Consider the following 19,118-nt stretch of genomic DNA (forward strand, 5'->3'; position numbering starts at 1 on the left):
GTATTGCTGTTATTTTCACACTGTACTCACACTCCGTTGCCGTGGTTTTACACAGGATCGTCTCATTTTCTTTTACTCCGCCCTTTTACACCTGGGATTAAGTGACCTTCATACCGTGGCGGTAGCAGACGGACACCCCCATATTGTACATGCCTCAGCCCAGCCAGTCATCCATTTAAAAACCCACATGGCCTAGGATTCATCATAATGCAAATAGTAGGATCCAGTCAACCCAGGAGATCCACAACGTCACCCAACTTTCCACAGACTCTGAATGGCATCTGAAGCTGCATTATATAAAGTTACATCTTCCCCCCCGTCCTTCTCGCTGTTCTTCCTGTCAGTGTTCACTGCTTGTTTTGGCATTGTATTCACCATCCAGATACAGATATGACAGAAACTGCCTGTGAACCAGGATGATCGGTGCGGTCCAGTGTTAGGTTGTTTGGTGACGTTGTTGGTGTCTGACGACTTCTGGAGCAGCCATACCTCGAAGGAGATGATGGCGGCTGTGTAACACAGCAAGAAAAGGTGTGAACCCCGGGAACACCCGCTGCATCATGTCACTGCGCCCCTTATACACGGTCACCTGACACTGCTCTCAGTATGGGGTCTGTGCGTTCTACCCAAAGTCACTGGCGCCGTTATTGCTCCGCCCCTTTGTCCCGCGGTGTCTGTGGCCTCTGCTTGCTCGATCTGTTCTGATGCAGCAATTGTTTGCAGTCATCAGTGACCTCTCTATATGTGATCAGCAAGCGGGCAGCTCCATTTGCAATATGTGGGAGTCTGCCGATAGCATACGCCTCCCCCACACACCACTACTAGCGATCCTACCTAATAGACCAATGCATCTCTGTTTACAAGATCTCTGCTTGCAGTCACAGAATGGACTGTATGCCCTTGTCTGCACCTAAAGGGCTCATTCACATGGCAGTGATATCTTACAGTCTTTTTCATCAGAGCTTAGTCCGAATTTCAATGTTTTTTCTCTGAAAGGAAACCGTTTTCTCCAGCTTCCATGAAAAACTGTAGCACACGGAGGGAATCTGAGTGCTGTCCACTTTTCTCACTGACCCCTAGACTTCTGTCCGACACTCTGATTAATATTGTGCGCCCCTGTGTCCGCTGAGACTTTGTTACCTATAAAGGAAACAAAAGGGTGAGGCTTTGATTTTTTCTGATTAATATCGTCAAGTCTCTGTGCTTATGTGCCACCATCCAGTCCAAGGAAGAAATTAGACGTGCTATAGATTATCATAGGTACTAGTGCTGTGAATACCTGACGTGTGAGCGAGCGCTGAGAGCCGGCCACAGGATTTCTCCTGTTTGTGCTCTCCGATTGGCTACATTGTCTCAGGCTGCTGCTTTTCCCCCATACTTTACACAGCCGCTGATGGTTGCTGGGCTCGGATTACTGAGCAGGGTAACAAATAAAGGCTCTGCACTGACTGCGGTCCCACCCCGAGGTGATTGATCCCCCCAGAGCCATCCGCAGAGCGCAGCGACATCACCGGACGGAGACGAGCGGCCGCAGTGTCGTGTGGACACTTAATTCTGATCATCCCACACAGTCTCAGGGTGTTGTGATCATCTGTCACCAGGCTGATAACTGGGAACAGTAGCTGGTGATTGCTGAGCCGGTTTAACCCCCTCCTGTCTGAACAGACCTGCATGGATAATTTGTAATTTCTTCTCCTTTCAGATCGTTCCCCTCTGAAGACACGACTGAGAACGATGACGACGTGTACCGCAGCCTGGAGGAGCTTGCCGAGTGAGTATTATAACAACAAAGGCAACAACGAGGAGCAGGGACAACCTGCTGAGAACACTACCCCTCTGGGGGTTATTACCCAGGGCCCTCAATGTAGAATAAACCATTGTGTTGTACCTCTTTCCCTTATCCATCTACTTAGCACGGTCCGCTAGATTCAGAAGGTGGTGCGATCCGGGCTGTGGCCATTTTGTCCTACTATGTCATGTGATCAGCTTCCCATCATAATGGGCGGAGCCTGAATAGACCCGCCACTAATTATGTCACGGCGTTGCTTCCAAGAACGCTGTCACCTCCAGATCTTTACGTAGGGAGAGACTTCGTCCACGCCCCAGTGAAAAATGAAAGCAACCTTTATTCTGCCATAAACAACGTTTCCACTTATCGAAAAGATCTTTGTCAAGCACTTCATATAGACGTTGTTGTCAAAACATTATCTTTTATATGGCAGAATTAATTGTGTTTGACTTTTTCTCCCGGGACTTGGATTCACTACTTAATGGATTATTTTCAAGTGAGTTTCTTGAAGCTTTCCACTTTGTGTCTGTTGATACAGTGCTGCTGGTTGCTTTCTTCATTCCTGTGACCTCCAAAGCTTTAGTCTGTATTTTGTTACATCAGGTCTTATCCTCCAGTCACATCCAGAGCTGCAGTCACTATTCTGCTGTTATATTGTCTTATCCCCCAGTCGCCTACGGAGCTGCAGTCACTATTCTGCTGTTATATTGTCTTATCCCCCAGTCACATCCAGAGCTGCAGTCACTATTCTGCTGTTATATTGTCTTATCCCCCAGTCGCCTACGGAGCTGCAGTCACTATTCTGCTGTTATATTGTCTTATCCCCCAGTCGCCTACGGAGCTGCAGTCACTATTCTGCTGTTATATTATCTTATCCCCCAGTCACCTCCGGAGCTGCCGTCCCTATTCTGCTGTTATATTGTCTTATCCCCCAGTCGCCTCCGGAGCTGCAGTCACTGTTCTGCTGTTATATTGTCTTATCCCCCTGTCACCTCCAGAGCTGCAGTCACTATTCTGCTGTTATATTGTCTTATCCTCCAGTCACTATTCTGCTGTTATATTGTCTTATCCCTCAGTCATCTACAGAGCTGCAGGTACTATTCAGCTGTTATATTGTCTTATCCCCCCTGTCACCTCCAGAGCTGCAGTCCCTATTCTGCTGTTATATTGTCTTATCCCTCAGTCATCTACAGAGCTGCAGGTACTATTCAGCTGTTATATTGTCTTATCCCCCTGACACCTTCAGAGCTGCAGTCACTATTCTGCTGTTATATTGTCTTATCCTCCAGTCACCTCCAGAGCTGCAATCCCTATTTTGCTGTTATATTTTGTCTTATCCTACAGTCACCACCAGAGCTGCGGTCACTATTCAGCTGTTATATTGTCTTATCCCCCAGTCACCTCCAGAGCTGCAGTCACTATTCTGCTGTTATATTGTCTTATCCTCCAGTCACCTCCAGAGCTGCGGTCACTATTCAGCTTTTATATTGTCTTATCCTCCAGTCACCTCCAGAGCTGCGGTCACTATTCAGCTTTTATATTGTCTTATCCCCAGTCACCTCCAGAGCTGCAGTCACTATTCTGCTGTTACGTTGTGTCTTACACTGCAGTCACCTCCAGAGCTGCAGTTGCTGTTCTGCAGATTTTCCTCTGGTTTGTGGGGTCCCTTCCTCTCCTGCGCCACTTCTTCCAGCTTGCACAGATTTATTCTGCATGTGGTTTCCTAACATGTTTTCCCCTCCGGACAGCGAGGTTCGTGGCTCCTGATTGCCGCCTGAGGCAAAAAGTAGCAGCCGGCTGAGCTGTGCTGACAACCTGCGCCGAGACAGAAGCGCACGCTCCACCGGCCGCCTAGAGGGAGAAATCGCCATCAATTAACCTTGTCACGCCCGCAGCACTGCAGATCCACTCCGTACAACGGCCACAGTGACAGTTCACTTTGATTATGGGGAGTGACAAAGACAATTTGTATTATCTGGATATTTCGGAGGTGATGAGTGAACAAAAAAATCTCAAAATAAATGTAAATGTCATCATTGGGTTAATTGTGTGAGACAAAATGTTCCTGATTTTGTTCTCGGAAGCTCTCCATAAATAGAGAATGGTGCAAAATCCCGAAACCCGCGCTGTGTCCAGAGCAGAGAATGAGGTCAGGAGCAATGTGGACATTGTAGATTATTCCTGGGGAGGCTACAGGGGCGCAGTATGGCAGAGCAGGTGTGCACCATGCTGACCACCCCCTGTGCCATAGTCTGCTGTTTATAAGGACCTCTCTGGGGGATGTTAGCCCCTCGCTGCATCACTTCTGCCCCTTTTACTGGTCTATCACCAGTGTTCGCGGCGCTTGTCATGTGACTGCAGCCGCGGCGTCTCGTGGGATATTGCGTCATTAGTCACACAGATGGCGACCGGTGGAGAAGCATAGTTAACAGATGGAGCAGACGACGGTGATGAGTGGTCACCTGATATATCAGACAGCCGCAGACGATGGAGCCGCCATATTGGCATCTAATGACTGATGCGGCCCTGGATCATTCCTACCATCTGCCAGTCTCTGGACCTCATCCTGCTCACAGCAGAGGGTTCGTTACAGTGTATCAGTGCATCCAATCTTCCATATTATTTGTTACATTCACAGTGGAGACTGGATACTGTAACAAACCCTCAGCTGTGAGCAGTCAGGATGGTGTTCAGTGTCTTGATGTCAGCAAGAATTAGCAGAGATCTTGACAACAGTGAGGCCGTGTCACGTGTATTTCAGGTTGCATCCATACTCCCAGGGTTGGGGAAAACGATAACCCACGGTTCTCCATAGTGAGTGGCGGATCCTGCCAGCAGGGGTGACCTTCCCATGTGCGAGGTTACCGGCGGTTGTTAGGGTTTAGAATAAATGTTAGGATTGTCCTGGCGTGACGTTCGCTGTAACGCATCTGTAACCTGCGGCCCTAACCAAAAGATGTCTGCGCCCCTGGCGGATTGTACAGGATGGGGAGTGGGCAACAGAGATTTCTGTGAATTATAGTTATGTAGGATGAATAAAGCCTCCTGTCTACGGCCCCGGCCCTTACCAGATCAACAGTCTCTATCACTGGTTATCGCCCACAATGCAGATCTAACTGCCTCTTGTGGCCATCATCCCACTGTCTGACTGCTCTAACTGGAAAGAACTCTTTCTTATATACCTGTCAGAACTATAAAATGCTTAGTGTGAAACATTTGGAAAATGTGGGGGTAGGAAAGCTCCCGGGGATGGGGCTGATGGGGATTATACATTGTGAGACAGATGCCATGTGATGAGGAATTATCTGTAGGTGACTGGTGGAGGAGTTGATAATGGGGGTTGTTGCAGGTGAAGTTCCCCTGCGTCCAGTCGTGCTGATGCTTTTTTTTTTTTCACTGCAGTGAACATGACTTGGGGGAGAACGACACATATGATGTTCCTTGCGAGGAGGACGACATTTACGAAGACATCATCAAAGTGGAAAATCAGCAGCCGATGGTGAGAAACCGCGACACCAGCATCGCCTTCCTGTGCTGCCACCTCCCTTTGCTACCTCATCTTTGTTTGAGGCCATTACTCACCTGTAGAAGTGAATGGCGTTTGTGTCCTTCGTGCCTCCACGGCTCTTCATGTCCACAGAGCAGAAAGTTGGTGCTGACCATTGTGGCATAATGCTCCTTGGCCCCCCGCCTTGCTCGCCACTGACTCCTCCCCCCCCCACCTCGTGCCCCAGTGGCCCCCCTCTGTTCTGTCCCTCTCTTATCATTGTCTTGCGCTCTCCCCCCTTCCCAGTCATCCTTGTCTTGCGCCCACAAGCCACCCCACCCCGGTCGTCCTTGTCTTGCGCCCATCAAAACCCCCTTCCCCCCGTCGTCCTTGTCTTGCGAGCCCCCCACCCGGTCGTCCTTGTCTTGCGAGCCCCCCACCCGTCGTACTTGTCTTCGAGCCCCCCTTTTCCTTGTCTTGCGCCCCCCCCTTCCTTGTCTTGCGCCCCCCCCCCTTTTCCTTGTCTTGTGCACCCACCCCCCCTTTTCCTTGTTTTGTGCCCCCCCTTTTCCTTGTCTTGCGCCCCCCCCTCGTCTACTTTTGATCCCCTGGCATCCGTCTTGCCCCACCTCTGGCCCCTGTCTTATACTCTTTTGGCATCTGTCTTGCTCTACCCCGCTCTGTCCCCCGTCTTGCGCTGGTCTGGCCCCGTTTGGCGCTGAGAGGAGTAGAGGTGGTGAATGTAGAATGGTCCCAGCTGTGTAATTACATAGCACTGGAGAACTACAACCCCCAGCGTGTCTGCTGTTATATTGTTCTCACGGTTTTCTCATCTCCCTTCCCCCTCACATGCGGCAGATTCGTTACATGCAGGTAAGGCCGGCTCTACGTGTGGGTAGAGTGGTAGCGTATTCCCTGTTTCATGTGGTCAGGAGAGGTCATCCATTCTGGGAGGTGATGAGGATTATTAATGATCCAACCATCTGCGCCAATTATCATCCATCCTCTCCATATGCAGAACGTCCAACCGTCACCCGTCATTTCACTGTGGAATTTCTGGGCAGATTCCAGACTTTGGGTTTTGCTTCATCGCCATTTTCAGGAACTCTGCTTTTTGCCCGTGAATGGAAACATTAAATTACATCTCATGGCAGAAACTCGTCCTCACCTAGATCTGCTCAGAGCTGAAGGTTTGTTACAGTGTATCCAGTCTAGAGGTAACCATCCTGGACCCCACACTCATACATGGACCTGCACTGATACATTGTAACAGAGGAGAGGGCCTGCGTGTTTATATTGAGTGCAAGCAGAGATCCTGCAGGACTGTTGATGATTGTGCTCCTGTATCTGAGGGTTTATCACATTTCTCTCTCAGAAGATGGGTATGACTGAAGACGACAAAAGGAACTGCTGCCTGCTGGAGATCCGCGACACCGAGGAGCGCTACTGCCGCACGCTGGAGGAGATCCGCCTCGTGAGTGCTGCCTGCCATTAATCATATATGAGCCCTGAAGGCCGCTAAGAATAGAACAGCGGTGCCTGCTGACCAGAGACCCCCCAATACCTAGAGGTTAGGGTGAGGAACGGCCCCCTGAGATTCACAACCGCCAATACATAACGGTCCAGGAGAGGAGGGTCCAGATATCAGAGAACCCCAATATATAGGGGTCCAGTAGAGGAGTGGACCTCGGAGATCAGAAACACTCAATGCATATAGGCCCAGGAGAATAAAGGCCCCCAGATATCAGAGATCCCCATTACATAGAGGATCGGCTCCCAGATATCAGAGACCCCCAATACATAGAGATCCAGAAGAGAATTGGCCCCTGGAGATCAGAGACCCTCCCTCTTCCCCCAATACATAGAGGTTAAGGAGAGGAGCGTCCCCCGGAGATCAGAGACCCCCCATACATAAAGGTCCAGGAGAGGAGGGCCCAATGATCAGAGAACCCCAGTGTATAGGGGTTTCAGTAGAGAAGTGGCCCTCGGAGATCCAAAACCCCCAATACATATAGTCCCAGATATCCCCAATACATAGAGGACCAAGAGAGGACGGGATCCCAGATATCAGTGACCCCCCAATACATAGAGATCCAGAAGAGAATTGGCCCATGGAGATCAGAGACCCTCCCACTTCCCCAATACATAGAGGTTAAGGAGAGGAGCGTTCCCCAGAGATCAGAGACCCCCAATACATAGACGTCCAGGAGAGGAAGGGTCCTGGAGAACAGACCACATCACACAGTGTGGGGTTCTTGTCCCGCTGTCATTTGACCACAACATTTATATGCTCTGCAGTGCAATAAGTGTGTGACCTGCGCTAATCTCGTATCTACCCCTCAGAATTACATGGTGCCCCTGAAGCACATCCTGACCCCAGCAGAGTTCACAGTCATCTTCATCAATCTGGAGGTGAGTCAGGATACAGTATGGCTGCTGGGGCTGCTCTGGATTGTGAGTAATGGCCGCAGATTTATTACAGGCATAGACTGCAAGTTATGCTTTCCAGCTGTGTTGTCTGTCCTGTCCGTTGCTCACGGTCAGGTGTTATTCTCTGCTCCTCAGGAACTCCTTAAAGTTCATTCCAACTTCCTGAAAACCATCAACATCTCCATCATGTCCGGGGGCAGCAGCATCGGCCAGGTCTTCCTGGACTACAAGGAGAAGTGAGTTATAATCACCAGGACAATGTGTACGATGTATGTACAGATGGGGGCACTATGCGGCGTAGATGCCTGTAGGATGGGGGCGCTGTGCGGCGTAGATGCCTGCAGGCTGGGGGCGCTGTGCGCTTATTTCTCCTGTTCTGTCCTGAGCACTGTTCTCTACATCATTATCGCCATCTAGTGGAAAGTAGAATGTCAGTAGTTCCGTCCAGCAAGAGCATTTTTCCTCTTCAGCCTTCCTGCCTGCAGCGTCTGATTGACTGGTACCTGCACAGCGTAGATACAGACAGTACAGCTAATACTGTCCCTGCACACTACCACTCCTCCTGTACATACGGACCCTGCACAGTACCACTCCTCCTGTATATATAGACCCTGCACAGTAACGATCCTCCTGTATCTACAGACCCTGCACAGTAGTTCTCCTCCTGTATATAGGGACCCTGCCAGGTAACGCTCGTCTTGTATATGCCGACACTGCATATTAACACTCCTCCTGTATACAGTAGGGGAAATAAGTATTTGATCCCTTGCTGATTTTGAAAGTTTGGCCACTGACAAAGACATGAACAGTCTATAATTTTAAGGGTAGGTTCATTTTAACATTGAGAGATAGAATATAAAAAAATAAAATCCTGAAAATCACATTTTATAAATTATATAAATTTATTTGCATTTTGCAGTGAGAGTATTTGATCCCTCTGGAAAACAAGACTTAATACTTGGTGGCAAAACCCTTGTTGGCAATCACAGCAGTCAGACGTTTTTTGTAGTTGATGATGAGGCTTGCGCACATGTCGAGCAATTTTGGTCCACTCCTCTTAGCAGATCATCTCTAAATCATTAAGATTTTGAGGCTGTCGCTTGGCAACTCGGAGCTTCAACTCCCTCCATAAATTTTCTATGGGATTAAGGTCTGGAGACTGGCTAGGCCACTCCATGACCTTCATGTGCTTCTTTTTGAGCCACTTCTTTGTTGCCTTGGCTGTATGTCATGGGTCAGTGTTTATTAAGAATAACATTACAATTGACATGTTACATTCTTGCTTTCAGTACAAAGTTTTCCCACCAAACGAACCCCGCAATCCCAACTTATCCCGCCCCCCCCAATAAGACAGCCCACCTTGTTTAATAGCTCCACACTCAAATCTATAGGATGACTGTCCCCTCAGTTAGGACCATAGGCCACGTGTTATGTTTTCACCAATTCAGGGTCTTGATTCACCCGGTCTCTATAACAAACCTATCCCATGGCAAGCCACGGAGACCACAGCTTATCGAACATTTCAATTTTCCCTCTTTTCTGATAAAACACCTTTTCCAGTTTCAGGCCCTGCTTCACATATTGGAGGAATTCTCTTCTTGAAGGCGGCTCGTCCTTAATCCAATTTCGCGCTATTACCTTCCGGGCTATATACAGCAATTTGGCAATAGCTGTCTTCAGGTTGTTATCCACTCCAATCTCATCCACGAACCCCAGCAAGCACACCATAGGGTCCCTTGGCACCGTGCATCTGTATGCTCCTTCCACACTACTCAAAACTACCAACCAAAAAGCAGCCAGTCTCGGACACGTCCACATCATATGAAATATATCTGCATCTGTAGATTTACACCTCGGGCACTCAGAATCGTCACGCAAGCCTGCCTTATATAACACCTTCGGAGATTTGTAAACTCTGTGTATTACATAAAGCTGTGACAGCCTATACGGCTCGCTCAGAGACAGCCGTGGAACCCACTCCAGCACCGACTCCCAAGTTTCATTCTCCATTGGGCCCAGATCCCTCTCCCACTTAGCTCTCGCCAGTATTGGAAACCTTAACAGGAAAGTGTGCAGCAAGTCTTTATAAAGAGTGGAAATAACCCCCCCAGTAGTCCCTTCACCACACACATACTCTAACACTATATCCCTTTGAATTCTGATGCCTCCGTCCCTATTCTGAGCTCCAAATGCATGTCTCATCCACAAATATTGATATTCCCCCGCAAGCCCGAGATCAAATTCCACCTGCAATTGGGAAAAGGATTTCAACTCTCCCTGCTCAATTATCTGATAGACATATTGAATCCCCTTGGCCTGCCATTCTGGTAGTACCCCCATTGCCACAAACTCCTTTAAATTATTATTATGCCATAGCGGGGAGAATCTGGTCAGACCCGTAATCCCACGTATATGTTTTAGTCTACCCCACAGCTTACATATAAATAACATAGTCGGATACAATTTCCCCAAAGCCCCCAGGGAGCCATCCTCCAGACATTGTACTGCTGGCCTTCTTTTTGTCACCTTTTCCATTAATTGCTGTACCGCCCCGGACGACCCTTCATGCGCCCAGCCCTTTAAGTGCTGACTCTGGGCTGCAAGAAAATATACTTCAGGGTTAGGCAATGCCAAGCCCCCATCTTCTTTGGGTCGCTGAAGTGTCTCCAGTCTGATACGTGGATGTTGTCTCCCCCATACCAAATTCCTGAACAGGGAGTTAATCTGCCAAAATTTCCCGCGCGGTATCCAAACTGGCGCATTATGAAGAACATACAGAATCTTCGGCATCAAAATCATTTTGATAAGATTCACCCTGCCCACCACAGATAAATGCAGCTTAACCCAAGCATCCACTTTTGCCTTAAGAACACCTAAGATCGGAGTCTGATTCCTATGTATGTAATCCGTAACCGGCATAGATACCCATATCCCAAGATATTTAAAATGATTTACCACCTTCAGTCGCCCATCCTCCAGCAGCTCACTCGCCTCCTCCCCTACGTCGTCCACTTTAAACAAAATAGACTTACCCCAGTTTATCGTCAGTCCTGACAGTGAGCCAAGCCTTTCAATAATCCCAATAGCCCCCCCCCCCAAGGAAGCAACCGGGTCAGCTAGAAACAGTAGAATACCGTCCGCATACAACGCCACCCTCTCTTCAATCATCCCATATTTAAACCCAGACACCTCGTCAGACTGTTGAAGTTTAGCAGCTAATGGCTCCACGGCCACAGCAAACAAAAGAGGAGAGAGCGGACACCCCTGCCTCGTCCCTCTAGCTAATTGTATAGTCCGTGATAACTCCCCATTCACCCGGACTCTGGCCATCGGCTGCGAATACAGCAGCCGATTCCAGGACACAAACCGTGAGCCAAACCCCATATATTGCAACACCTGCCAGAGATATCCCCATTCCACACTGTCGAACGCCTTATGGGCGTCTAAAGATGCAATAACTCTCTGGCCACAGTTATCAGACCTAAGCTGCAGATTCATAAATAGCCTCCGTAGGTTGACCGCCGTGGATCTATCAGGCATAAAGCCAGATTGGTCTGGGTGCACCAGGCCGGAGATTACACTCTTCAACCTCATCGCCAACACCTTGGCCAGAATCTTGACATCTATAGTGAGCAATGAGATTGGCCGGTATGACTCAGGTTGCCCCAAGTCTTTCCCCTCCTTAGGAATCACCGCTATTATGGCCTCTCTCATGGATGCAGGCAGACACTCCCTAGTCTTAGCCTCCTCTAGGACCGCCTTTAATCTGGGAATTAGCACCTCCCCCATATGTTTATAGATCTCAGCAGGAAACCCATCTACTCCAGGCGCCTTCCCATTAGCCATAGACTGTAATGCCCGACCCAGTTCCTCCTCCGTGATAGAAGCCTCCAAGCCCTCTCTATCTGCATCACTCAACCAGTCCCTCAAGGAACGCCACTGTGTCTCCCACCGTCCCATCCACCCGAGAGGAATATAGGTCCTCGTAAAAATCCGCAAAAACCTCCAAAATCTCTGGAGTCTCAGAGACACTCGTACCACTTCCGGAAACCAGAGAATGGACTAACGAAGTACTTCTCTGTGCAGAAGCCACCAGCGACAGCATGTGACCTACAGTTTCACCCTCCTGATAATAAGCCAGCTTCATGAATTCCCACTTCCTTTCAGCTTTACCCAGCAAAATTTCTTCCAGATGACTTTGAGCTGCCTTTAATCTCTTCCCAGCTTCCGGAGTACCCAGTGTCACCATCTCATCCTCCGCTGCCCTCAACCCATCAATCGCTGCCTTCTCTGCCTCTCTCAACTTCCGCTTACATCTACTAATGTCTCTAAACAACAGCCCTCTTAAGTACGCCTTCATGGCTTCCCATACAGTAAGGGCATCTACACTCCCATCATTCAGCTCAAAAAATTCCACCAACTCCCGTTTTATCTTACCTAGATCTATATTGTGCAGCCAGTTAGGGTGAATCTTCCACACTCTCCTGTTCACGGCCCCTGTCCCCATCGGCCGAAACTCCACCTCAATTGGACTATGGTCTGAGAGGGCCCTAGGCAAATATCTCACATCCCCTACCATCGTGTCCAACCGACGGTTGCCCAGTGCCAAATCAATTCTGGATAGAGTATCATGAGCCTGTGAATAACATGAATACCCCCTTTCCCCAACATGCCTAACTCTCCATAGATCAGTCATACCCACTTCACGAATATAAGTCCCAAACGTAGTAATGTGTCCCACTGTCCTATTCTGGGAGTTTTTATTTTTATCCCAAAAGTCATCACATATATTATTAAGATCCCCAATAATTAGAAATGGTATCGGGCCCCAGCTTTCCACCCTCTCCAGCACCTCTCTGATTTTCTTAGTTGAGTATGGAGGCGGAATATACATCGCCGCTATACACATCAACACTCCATTTATTTTGCATTGCACCACCACATACTGACCATCCACATCCTCCTGTACCATCACCTCTTCATACTGCACTCCCACAGGTACCAACACTGACACACCCCTAGAGTAGGTAGAATGGTATGCCCTCTGTATCCAGCGCCTGTTCAATACATCCACCTTTTCCCGCACTAAATGTGTCTCCAGCAGGCATATCATTGAGACCCTCTGTTCTCGAACATACTGCAGACTTGCCGCCCGCCGAGTTTTATCCGCTAGGCCTCTTACATTCCAACTCAATATTTTAATGCGGTCCCCCATCATACGGCTCATCATCCTTCATAGTATCCACTTTTCCAAGTATGAGCTGTCTAATCCCTCCCACCCCCCCTACCAACTCCCAACTTGCCCCCCTAACCCACCCAATACAACACATTCTTCCTCTCATCAAGAGTGGGGCTCCACCGCCCATTGCGAACACTCTCCCTTACTTAACTTTCTCCATGCGCCTCCCGCTGCAGTAACAATCCGAATCTCCCACAGTTTTTGTTTTTTTCCCAACATTCCAACTTAAATAAACATGTAGAGAAATTACCAAACCAATTTGCAGTACCCGGCATAACCCACCTCCCCCATACTTATTAATTGTTACTATCCCCTCCAGTCAATCACTCAATATGGCACAGCCGAGCCCTCAACAGCTGCTCAACCCTTTAACCAATGTGCCATTAAACGCAAATCCCTCCTCCAGCAACAGAGAAACAACTCCCATCCGGATCTCGCCGAGATGTCAATCGTCCTTTCCCTTAAGTTTTTTCGCATTAGTATCAATCCACTGGGTAGCGTCCTCTGGTGTCCGGAAAAAGTGGACCTTATCAAAAGCCACCAGTCTCAACTTTGCGGGGAACAGCATAGAGTATTGCACTCTTAGTTCCCTCAGTCGTCTCTTAACCCCAGTGAACTTCATCCTCTGTTTCTGAACCGCAGCAGAATAATCCAGGTAGATGGCAATCTTTTGACCTCCAGCCGTCAGATCCTCCATTTCTCTAGCCTTTCTGAGGATAATGTCTCTGTCCCTGTAGTTCAGTATTTTGGCAAGCATGGTACGGGGATTCGCTCCTGGGGCAGGGTGCTGCAACGGGACCCTAAGAGCTCTTTCAACAGCAAATACTTTTGTCAGCACTGTGCCACCAATTTTCTCCAGCAGCCAGCTTTCAACAAACTCTGTGTGGTTTCTCCCCTCAGTCTTTTCAGACAGCCCCACTATACGTATATTATTCCTTCTGGATCTATTTTCCAGATCCTCATTCTTGGCTGCGAGCTCTGATATTGCTTGGGCGAACTTTTTCTCAGCTTTTTGCAGTTTAACTATGTGGTCTTCTGCCGTGCTCACCCTCTCCTCCACCGCTCCCATACGTCTGTCCATCTTTTGCAGGGCTGCATTAATCTGTGCTGTGTCCCCTTTTACCTCCTGCATCTGCAGGGCTAGGGAATTCAAGGATTGCTGGCACGAGGATATCAGCACAACAACGTCTCTGAGGGTCGGCTCCTCTTTCTGCATTAAGCCTTCAGGTCCCCCCCCCCTGCCCCCACCATGCTGCCTCTCTCCTTCCCCCTCTGTACCTCATGCTGTGCAGCCAGGACTGTATCCTCCTCCTTATCAGCTCCAGCTCCGGTTCCTTGCTCTGCCTCCTCCGCAGCTTCCACTCTGGCATACTGCTGAAGCTTCGCCGCCACCTCCATACGCCGTTGACATGCGGCGTTCTCCTTGTCAGCTTCTTCTCTGACCTCGGCGCCATCTTGGCTGGCTCCTGCATCACCAGCACCTGCATCCTTCTGCCTCCGTCTGGTCATTGCCTCTGATGCCGGATCCATCACTCAGCACCGCTTTGCTCCCCAGACCTTCAGCTAACCGGTTTGTGGCAAAAAAGTCCGGTAATCAACTTTTGCACAGGATATTTGTCCCTTTAGCAGCGAGAGCACTCTTCCCTGTGTCCACTCACATGGCCAGCTAGGACACGCCCCCTCAGTCCTGTGCCCTTAGCAGAGAAACCTCCATGCTTGACAGTGGGGATGGCGTTCTTTGGGTCATAGGCAGCATTTCTCATCCTTCAAAAACGGCGAGTTCAGTTAATGCCAAAGAGCTAAATTTTTGTCTCATCTGACCACAGCACCTTCTCCCAATCACTCACAGAATCATCCAGGTGTTCACTGGCAAACTTCAGATGGGCCTGCACATGTGCCTTCTTCAGCAGGGAGCCTTGTGGGCACTGCAGGATTTTAAACCTTTACGGTGTAATGCTTTACCAGTGGTTTTCTTGGTGACCGTGGTCCCAGCTGCCTTGAGATCATTAACCAGTTCCCCCCGTGTAGGTTTAGGCTGACCTCTCACCTTCTTCATGATTAAGGATACCCCACGAGGTGAGATTTTGCATGGTGCCCCAGATCGATGTCAATTAAGTCATTTTGTATTTCTTCCATTTTCTTACTATTGCACCAACAGACGTCTCCTTCTCACCCAGCGTCTTTCTTAGGGTATCTGCTCACGTTGCAGATTGGCCTGTGGAATTTTCCGCACAGAATTTGCATCTCTTGACATAATTCGCAGGCCAAAATGCTTGCGGAATTGATGTGGATTTCTTGCGGATTGTCATGCATTTCTTAATGTGCGGATTTGCCTTACTCAATGTATAGTCAATGGGTGCAGAATCGCTGCGTTTCTGCACAAAGAATTGACATGCTGCGGAAAAAACACCGCAGCGAATCCGTGCAGATTTTTCCGCAGCATATGCACAGCAATTCTCAAATTCCCATTGACTATCATTGTTACTGTACTACACTGTGAATTTGATGCAATTCCGCACTTCAAAAAACGCTGCGGAAATGCACACACCAAAATCCGCAACATGTGCACACAGCCTTAGGGTATGTGCACACGTTGCGGATTTGCCTATGGAATTTTCCATGTGAATTCTGCATCTCTTGGCAGAAAATGGTCAAAATCTGCGAGCTTTTATGCAGATTTTGTGCGTTTTTTTTTTACTGCCGATTTGCTGCGGATTTTATGCTTTTTTTACCCCTCCGTTTTCCTGTAATGGAATAAGTGCAGAAACGCTGTAGAAATGCACAAAGAATTGACATAGTCCTTTAAACACGCTGCGGATTCAGTGTGGAATTTTCCATTAGCACAGCATTTTTATTTTTCCCTTCCCCATGACAGCACCGGTACATGAGAGATGGTCCCGCCCCCAAGAACAGGAAACCTGCATAGGAGATAAAAGATGGGGGCGGCACCTCTCTCCTCAGTTTGGTTTCCTGTTCTTGCGGGGAACCTGCGGTGCTGCATGGGGAGAGGTCTCCCGTGCTTGGCCGGTCTCTGACCGAGGTCCGCGGTGGGAGCAGCGGTGGCGGCGTGTGTGCGTCGCCTCCATACCTGGAGCTGCAGGTGCGTCCTTCCCACTGCGGACTCCCCGGCGTCCGCTCCTGGCCGGAGGCTGGGCCGAGGGAAAAGAGTGAGCGTTCCCATCACGACGCTGGCGCCGACTGAATGGGGGAACTTCCGGGATTGAACCGGAAGTGACGCTACACGCTGAAGAAGCGGTGTGCTGACACTCCCCGGGGGGGAGGAAGTTCAGAGGCGCACACACCGCTTCCTGCCCGCCATATTTAAAACTGCAAGGCGGCAAGCAGGCGCTGGGAACAGTCTCCTGCAGGATGGCAGATCTAAAGGAATCGACGATCCCAGCTGAAATCCCACAGCCTGTCGTGGTACTGAGGGTCCGGTGGGTGAGTGCCTTTGTAAGGCAAAAAACATGTCAGTGACACTGTGTTTTTTGTATATATGCAGGGAAAAAAAGTCACCTCTAAACAAAAGCATAAAGTATGTGCACTCTGTGATAGAAGCCTCCCCAAAACGTATGAAAAGCGTATGTGCCGCTCATGCATAGAAAAAACTGTGTCTGAAGAGTCTTCATCTTTGCTTCAGAATATAAAAGATATAGTTAGAAGCGAAGTACAAAGCACTGTAAAGGAGCAGTTAAAACATCATGGATTGCAGAGCTCCGTAAACCCATTCCCTACGTCTGCCCAGGCATCTGACGTAGAATCCGAGGGTGAACTGGGTGAGCTTCCGCCCGACGAGGGTTCGGACCTGGACTCTTCAGATGAAGAGTGTGGCCGGCCTTATGTGTTATCAGAAGATGTGGGGAAGTTGCTAAAACTGGTCAGGTCCACCCTGGGGGTTGAGACGCCAAAAGAGAAGCAAACGGTTCAGGACTCTATGTTCAGTAATTTGGAGGATAAGAAACGAAAAGTTTTCCCGTTTCATGATAACATTCTAAATCTCATCAAAAAAGAATGGAAAAAACCGAATAAAAAGATTTCAGTTCCCCAGGCTTTAAAACGTAAATATCCCTTTAGTGAGGAAATTTGCGAGAAATGGGAAAAGGCGCCTAAGTTGGACGCGGCTATCGCAAGTACCTCCAGGGGCATAGCACTTCCCTTCGAGGACATGGGGGCCCTAAAAGACCCCCTAGATAAAAAGGCGGATGCCTTTCTAAAATCAACTTGGGAGGCCTCAACTTGGGCGTTTAAACCTGGAGTAGCGGCTACTTGTACTGCCCGTGCCATGGTTAAATGGCTGGAGGAACTTAGTGACCAAATAAAAAACAAATGTCCAAGAGACAGACTTCTAGAAGTCATCCCTCCACTTCAAAATGCAGCGGGATTCCTGGCGGACGCTGCCATTGATTCTGTTCGGTTTGCTGCCAGAGCTAGTGCCCTTTCAAATTCAGGAAGAAGGGCGTTATGGTTAAAGAACTGGAATGCTGATTTCCAATCCAAAGTGAAGCTCTGTGCAGTCCCCTGTGAGGGCCAATATTTATTCGGCAGCGCTTTAGACGAGATTTTAGAAAAAGCAGCGGACAAGAAAAAACACTTCCCTCCACCTCCCTTCTTTAGACGACGTTGGTATGACAATCGTCGGTCCTTTCGAGGATCAGGTAGGGGCCGAGGCCGCCCAACGGATAGAACCACACGGGGGAAACCCTGGGGTGAGAAAAGAGAAAGAGGTTTTCTTTTCAACAAACCCCCAAAACCAGATCCTAAACAATGACGCCATATTCCAGGTGGGAGGAAGGTTACGGTTTTTTGTCCATCAGTGGGTAACCTTACAGCCGTCCCAATGGATAATCAACTTGTTATCAGACGGTCTACGGTTAAATTTCATCTCCCTTCCTCCCCACCGAATAAAAGTTACTCGTGTGGCCAAAAAGAACCAGTTAATTCTCGAGAAAGAAGTTCGTCTTCTTCTAGACAAAAAAGTCCTGGTAAGAGTACCTTCACAGGAAATAGGAAGGGGATTTTACAGCACCCTTTTCCTCACTCCAAAACCGGATGGATCTTTAAGAACTATTTTCAATCTAAAAGAATTAAACAAATTCATCCGAGTAGAAAAATTCAAAATGGAGACTCTGAGAACGGCGGTAAAACTGCTCTATCCAGGATGTTATATGGCAGTGATAGACCTTACCGATGCCTATTATCATGTGCCAATCAGCAGAGAGCATCAACAATTCCTGAGGTTGGTTGTGCAGCTGGGGCAGGTCTACACCCATCTACAATACCAATGTCTCCCCTTTGGGGTATCGGTAGCTCCTCGTATTTTTACAAAAATAATTTCGGAAGTAGCATCCTTCGTAAGGAGAGAAAACATTCTGCTAGTGCCATATTTAGACGATTTCCTCTTGATAGCAGACAATCAAGAAGAGTGTATAAAAGCAGTTACGACAGTACGAGAGCTACTAACCAAACTAGGTTGGATAATAAACTTTAAAAAATCAAGATTGATTCCGGCCCAGATACAGGAGTTCCTGGGGATCCAATTAAACTCAATCAAACAGATCTGTATCCTTCCAGACAGGAAAATCGAGGTCATAAAACAAAGAATAACACAAATACAGGTGGCCCAATACGTCTCGGTGAGGGAAGCCATGTCCCTCCTAGGCATGCTTACTGCAACAATTCCGGCGGTCCAATGGGCACAACTTCATTCAAGGGACCTACAGTGGGAGATCCTGTCAGAACAAACAAGAATACCCTACAATCTAAACCGGAAAATCGTATTGTCACAACATGTCCGGGACTCTCTAAACTGGTGGCTAGATTCCGGGAATCTAAAAAAAGGGGTCCCATGGTCAATCCAGAATCCGGTGATACTGACCACAGATGCGAGCCCATTAGGTTGGGGAGCACACCTATCAGATCGGATCCTACAGGGTCTATGGAATCCACAGATGCAATCAGCCTCCTCAAACCTGAGGGAATTGACAGCAGTAAGGCAGGCAATTCTTCAATCAGAAGAAGATCTCAAAGGGAAACATTTAGTAGTATTGTCCGACAACAGCACAACGGTGTCGTATATAAATCGACAGGGAGGAACCAGATCAAGTTCCCTAATGGAAGAAGCAGGAAGACTATTTCTTTGGGCCGAAAACCACCTTTTATCCCTCACAAGTACA

The 19,118-nt window shown here is 48.6% G+C and overlaps 1 protein-coding gene across 13 annotated transcripts in view; it reads left to right on the forward strand.

Annotated features, from left to right (window-relative positions):
• The window catches only part of VAV2 (vav guanine nucleotide exchange factor 2), an 84,978-nt gene that overhangs the window by 37,329 nt on the left and 28,531 nt on the right, over positions 1-19,118 (forward strand). For 8 of the 13 annotated variants that reach the window (XR_013221247.1, XR_013221248.1, XM_077284823.1 and 5 more), the window contains exons 4-9: positions 1,703-1,771; positions 5,192-5,288; positions 6,135-6,149; positions 6,652-6,750; positions 7,620-7,688; positions 7,842-7,942. Coding sequence is in view for 11 of the 13 variants with exons in the window: in XM_077284823.1 (XP_077140938.1) it covers positions 1,703-1,771; positions 5,192-5,288; positions 6,135-6,149; positions 6,652-6,750; positions 7,620-7,688; positions 7,842-7,942 (450 nt within the window). In the remaining 2 variants the exon portion in view is untranslated. The remainder of the gene's footprint in view (positions 1-1,702; positions 1,772-5,191; positions 5,289-6,134; positions 6,150-6,651; positions 6,751-7,619; positions 7,689-7,841; positions 7,943-19,118) is intronic. The other 5 variants (XM_077284826.1, XM_077284830.1, XM_077284834.1 and 2 more) reach the window with 3 other exon arrangements.

The sequence above is a fragment of the Ranitomeya variabilis genome, chromosome 2, assembly GCF_051348905.1.
Source record: "Ranitomeya variabilis isolate aRanVar5 chromosome 2, aRanVar5.hap1, whole genome shotgun sequence".
Lineage (NCBI taxonomy): Eukaryota > Metazoa > Chordata > Amphibia > Anura > Dendrobatidae > Ranitomeya > Ranitomeya variabilis.